General features: G+C 52.0%; 1 protein-coding gene across 1 annotated transcript in view; it reads right to left on the minus strand.

Moving 5' to 3' along the window:
* Positions 1-5,643, minus strand: part of ace (angiotensin I converting enzyme (peptidyl-dipeptidase A) 1) — a 200,629-nt gene extending 194,986 nt beyond the window's left edge. The window contains exon 1 of the mRNA XM_078223747.1: positions 5,088-5,643. Within this exon, the coding sequence (XP_078079873.1) occupies positions 5,088-5,294 (207 nt within the window). The 5' untranslated portion in view covers positions 5,295-5,643. The remainder of the gene's footprint in view (positions 1-5,087) is intronic.
* Positions 5,644-6,000: the final 357 nt, after the last annotated feature.

A 6,000-nucleotide genomic window follows, 5' to 3' on the forward strand; every position in this document is an offset into this window, starting at 1 on the left:
GATTATACAGCTTGATTGCCCTTTAAGTAAAAAAAACATGAAATTTTCCTCTTTCTCTCAATTTCCCTGATATTTATCTTGTTTTGTATGCCACTACACTAAGTTGTAGTTGTACAAGACATTAGTCTTGGAATACTGTGTAGAGTTCTGGTCACCCTATTATAGAAAGGATATTATTAAACTAGAAAGAGTGCAGAAAAGATTTACTAGGATGCTACTGGGACTTGATGGTTTGAGTTATAAGGAGAGGCTAGGTAGACTGGGACTTTTTTCCCTGGAGACGAAAGAGGCTCAGGAGTGATCTAATAGAGGTCTATAAAATAATGAGGGGCATAGATTAGGTAGATAGTCAAACATCTTTTCCCAAAGATAGGGGAGTCTAAAACTAGAGGGCATAGGTTTAAGGTGAGAGGGGAGAGATACAAAAGGATCCAGAGGGGCAATTTTTTCACACATAGGGTGGTGAGTGTCTGGAACGAGCTGCCATAAGTGGCTATAGAGGCAGGTACAATTTTGTCTTTTATAAGCCATTCAGACAATTACATGGGTAAGATGGGTATAGAGGGATATGGGCCAAACGTGGGCAATTGGGACTAGCTTAGTAGTTAAAAAAGAGTAGCATGGACAAGTTGGGCCAAAGGGCCTGTTTCCATGCTGTAAACCTCTATGACTCTATGACTAAGTCTGAACACAGCTGCACTGAGTTGTCACACTTGCTGCAGCATCCAAGAGTTGGAGTTTTAGGGTCTACTCTGGAGCTATGTTTTCCTGCATTTCAACAATGACTACATTTCAAAAGTCCTGTCAATCATTTTAGGAGATCCTAAGACTGTGAAAGGTGCAATAAAAGTGCAATCTTCTCAGTGTGAAGAGGGAGTGTTGGGTCAACCCCTGTGAGTAAAACAATGGATAAGATTCTCTGGCCACCCCGCAGCTCGTTTATTGGTTGGAGGAGGTGGCCTGCCATTGGCTGGTGGTGGGATCTTCTGGTTCCGCCGCTGTCAATGCGATTTCCCATTAAATCCACCCCACACCATCAGGAAACTCACAATGGGGTGTGCCATCGGCAGGACTGGAAGATCCCACTGGCATGAACAGCCAGAAAATTCTGACCTAAGTCTTTTTACTTTCACTGACAATGAAACATTGCATTTTAGTCACCCCTGCTGAAGCCTACTTGAGCTGGAAGGTTTTGCGCCAATGATTGGGCTATTTATGCTATGGAGTCCGGTCTAAATTTTTATATCATTTTTATACAGGGCATGCAGAGGAGACTTGCATCCCATTAGCTTGGGCTCGACTTGAAGAAAAGCCTTTCGTGACCACTGGATATCGCAAAGCACATCACAGCCAGTGAAGTACTGTTGTAATGTTGAGAACGTAATAACCAATTTGTGCACAGCAAGCTCCCACAAACAGTAATGTGATAATGACCAGATAATCTATTTTTGTGATGTTGATTGAGGGATAAATATTGGCCAGGACATTGGGGAAACACCCCCACACTTCCTCTAAATAGAGCCATAGGATCTCTCCTGTCCAGTTGGCCGGGCAGATGAGGCCATTGTTTAATGTCTTATCTAAAACATGGCACCTCTGCCAGTACATCACTCCCTCAGTGTCAGCCTTGATTTTATGTGCACGTCTCTGGACTGGGACTTCTGACTGAGAAGCAAGGACTCCAAGTGTGCCAAAGTTGACAATCAGAAGTTCTCAGAGATGAAAAGCCAGTGTCCAATTGGCTACATTAAACAAAGAACTAATTTCATACTTCACATGTAACATGGTGACTGATAGCTGGCAGAGTACTTGTGGAATAAAAACAGAAGGTTGCTGGAAATACTCTGCAGACCTGGCACCTTTTTGGAGAGAGAAATACAGTTAAGATCTCCAATCTGTGACCCTTCATTGAAAGGTCTTGTTCACAGCAACAGGAAAGGAATGCTGATATATTTCCAAAGCATGCTGGGCTGGGCTTTGCAGGAGCTTGCCCTTGTTCTTGTCGGTGCTTCAGCTCAGGGTTTAACACAGTGGTTTAGTGCAGAGGCTAACTTTTCAATGTTATTTCTTTAAAGCTAACAGAGCAAAACTCCTTTGCAATTGGAGGCTGACCTTGCTGGACCTTTGTTTAACACAACACAGGAACAGTATAGAACAATGAGAGAAATGAACTCGAACTCTGTGAACTTATCCCCAGCCCCAAGTTAATTCTCACCTGCCCAGGTGGAAGCTGACACAATCGGGCCAGCCACTTTGTTTTATGTCCTGCCTGACTTTACTGCCACCTACCGCCCTGTGAGTTTAGGTTAAAATGACCTCTTGTAATTCCATCACAAGATGGGGTCTGGCAGTGCCGCAAGTCTGACTGTGCAACAGAAACAGGGACGAGCCCATCATTGACTGGGAAGAGCTCCTCCCCTAATGAGAAATTGCTGTGACACTGAGTAACTTAGGACAGCAAGTGTCTGAGAGTGGGTCAAGGAACCTACGATGGGGAACCTAGAAGGTAGCCTGGATGCCAGTTCTTATCGTTACCCTTTCTGAATGGGCATGGGGATATTAGATTGGCCTGTGAGGACCCATGATCAATACGCCAGCAACATTCAATGTCCAAACTAGCAGGTGATGAATGTGCACTCAATGTGTACTCAGAATGGCGAATGCCCAATGCAGTGCTCCCAGTTCTGGTCAGATGCCAAAGTGAACGAGGGTCCAAGAGAAAAAGGAAAACAATTGGCCAGACCATGAGATTCCGCTTTGTCATTGGTAGATTCCTGCTGTTGCATACTGCCACTTCTCGGTCACTCCCCTTGACCAACGATGGCCTAGGATGGGAATAGAGGGATATGGTCCCCGGAAGGGTAGGGGGTTTTAGTTTAGTCGGGCAGCATGGTCGGTGCAGGCTTGGAGGGCTGAAGGGCCTGTTCCTGTACTGTAATTTTCTTTGTTCTTTGTTCTTTTGTTCCTTTGACCCACGTTTCACACCCCCTCAGATACTTAGGCAAGCTGTCCGACGATCGGTAGATCCTCCTTCCATCATCGCTAGAACCTCTCTCAAAACTTCTCTCAGAACTTCTCTCTGACCCTCTCTCTGACCCTCTCTCTGACCCTCTCTCAGACCCCGCTCTCAGGCCCCCCTCTCAGACCCCCCTCTCAGACCCCCCCTCTCAGACCACCCCTCTCAGACTCCACTCTCAGACCCACCTCTCAGACCCCCCTCTCAGACCCCCCCTCTCAAAACACCCCTCTCAGACCCCCCCTCTCAGACCCCCCTCTCAGACCCCCCCTTTCAGACCCCCCCTCTCAAAACACCCCTCTCAGACCCCCCCTCTCAGACCCCCCCTCTCAGACACCCCCTCTCAGACCCTCCCTCTCAGACCCCCCTCTCAGAACGCCCCTCTCAGAACCCCCCTCTCAGAACCCCCCTCTCAGAACCCCCCTCTCAGACACCCCCTCTCAGACCCTCCCTCTCAGACCCCCCCTCAGACCCTCCCTCTCAGACCCCCCCTCTCAGAACCCCCCTCTCAGACCCCCCCTCTCAGAACCCCCCCTCTCAGACCCCCCCTCTCAGACCCCCCCCTCTCAGACCCCCCCTCTCAGACCCCCCCTCTCAGAACCCCCTCTCAGACCCCGCCCTCTCAGATCCCCCCCTCTCAGAAGCCCCCTCTCAGAACCCTCCTCTCAGACCCCCCCCTCTCAGAACCCCCCCTCTCAGAACCCCCCTCTCAGACCTCCCCTCTCAGACCTCCCCTCTCAGACCTCCCCTCTCAGACCCCCCTCTCAGACCCCCCTCTCAGACCCCCCCTCTCAGACCACCCCTTCTCAGACCCCCCCCTCTCAGACCACCTTCTCAGACACCCCCTCTCAGACCTCCCTCTCAGGCCCGCCCTCAGGCGCCCCCCCCCTCAGCTCCCCCCTCAGGCCCACCTCTCAAGCCCACCCCCTCAGCCCCCCCATCCTCAGCCCCCCCCCCCCCCATTCAGGTCCCCCCTCAGTACCCTCCCTCAGCTCCACCCCCCCACCTCCCCCCCCCGCACGCCCCCCTCAACCCCACCTCCTCAGCCCCGCCCCCTCAGTCCCCCTCACCCCCCCAGCCCTGCCCCCCCCTCAGGCCGCCCCCTCAGGCCCTCCCCCTCAGGCCCCCCTCCCCTCAGGCCCCTCCCTCTCAGGCCCCTCCCTCTCAGGCCTCTCCCTCTCAGCCCCCCCCCTTCTCAGCTCCCCCCCCGTCTCAGGCACCCCCCCCCCCTCTCAGCCCCCCTCCCCTCAGGCCCCCCCCCTCAGGCCCCCCCCCCTCAGCCCCCCCCTCAGGCCCCCCGCCCCTCAGGCCCCCCCCCCCTCAGGCCCCCCCCCCCTCAGGCCGCCCCCCTCAGCCCCCCCTCCCCCCAGGCCCCCCTCCCCTCAGGCCCCCCTCCCCTCAGGCCCCCCCTCCCCTCAGGCCCCCCCCTCCCCACAGGCCCCTCCCTCTCAGGCCCCTCCCTCTCAGGCCTCTCCCTCTCAGCCCCCCCCCCTTCTCAGCTCCCCCCCCGTCTCAGGCACCCCCCCCCCCCCTCTCAACTCCCCCCTCTCAGGTCCCCCCCTCTCAGGTCCCCTCCTCTCAGTCCCCCCTCTGACCCTCTCCCGGAACCCTCTCTCGGACCCACTGACCCTCCGTCTGACCCCCCCCCCGACTCTCTCTGTGACCTCAGACTTACTGTCAGACTCACTTTCTGAGGGAACTGAACCAAGTGCAGTGGAATGAGTGCCTGTGCTGATTGGCAGTGAATCAGTTAAATGCGGGAGAGCCTGTGTATGAACCTGTGAAGTGAAGAATTACAGCCTTACTTTCAGGATGAGGCACAAACTGGGTCCTTCCTTAAATTTCTGCAATTAAAATAAAATCCAAAACCCTGGGATCAAAGTTGTTTAGCTCTGCTATTTGAGCTGAAGTGTAGGATTCATGGCCTTTATTTTGTATTTTCATTATTGTCATTATTGAGGTTGAAAGAAGCGTGTGACCAGTAAAAAGAACGGGGTTCCCATGCCCATGTGTCTAAACAGATCCTGGACTCTATTACAGTAGATCGTTAATAAGAGAGTAAAGGTGGTACCTGTTTCTGCTGATTGTACTCAGTCAAATTGGTGTTGTAGTCCCAGCTGGCTGAAACACTCTTGAAGTACATGGTTTCGGCTATTTTGTTGTAATCGCTTGCAAATAATGCTGCTCCCTGTTCATCCTTGTTGTATGGAGGAAAAAGGGCACAGGACCCCCCAAAGAAGAGGACCATTGCGAGGAACCAGGACATAACGGTCTGCATATTGTGATGACAGTCCCTTTCTCAGTGTGTACTCCAGCTCCAGCCTCTTTAAATACAAACGTGTCCAGCCCAGGCTTCCCAGCTCTGATCTGCTGATAACACATAACCTAACAGCACCGTTCAGAATAATAAAAGCTCTCCTTAGTTGTTTCCTTGTTTTACTGCACTCTGTGTTAAAGGCACCTCCCAGAGCCATCAGCTACCCCAGCCAAAACAGATTTCTTCACATCTGCCGGTCTAGTTGCTCTTGCTGTACGAAGGTTGCTTCATACTACAGGAGTGTTGGAGTAAGCTGAATCTTGCTCAGTCTAACACTGCCTCTATACGGCAGCATAAGGCACCTTACACTGAATTATCTCTCCCTCTCTCTCTCACTTACACATACACACACCCCATGAGATAGACTCTCTCCAGAGCTGTGACCACTAATCCCATTTCTTCATCCTTTGAGCAGAATGCAGCTGCACATTACATTGATTTATATCAATGCCGAACAAGAATACACACACACACACAAAACCCAGGCAGTTTCTGCCTGGCAATTCTTGGCAAAGCCTTTCACTGACCAATTACGGCTTCCGCAGACATGAAAATTTTGTTTTTTGTTGAAATGTATATTGCGTTTACCAGGTTTGCATCGTGAAGTTCAGCAAACAGGAAGCAGTTGAATCAATTCTCTCTTCCCCCGCCCCTCCCCCCCCCCCCC

The sequence above is a fragment of the Mustelus asterias genome, chromosome 11 (assembly GCF_964213995.1).
Source record: "Mustelus asterias chromosome 11, sMusAst1.hap1.1, whole genome shotgun sequence".
Lineage (NCBI taxonomy): Eukaryota > Metazoa > Chordata > Chondrichthyes > Carcharhiniformes > Triakidae > Mustelus > Mustelus asterias.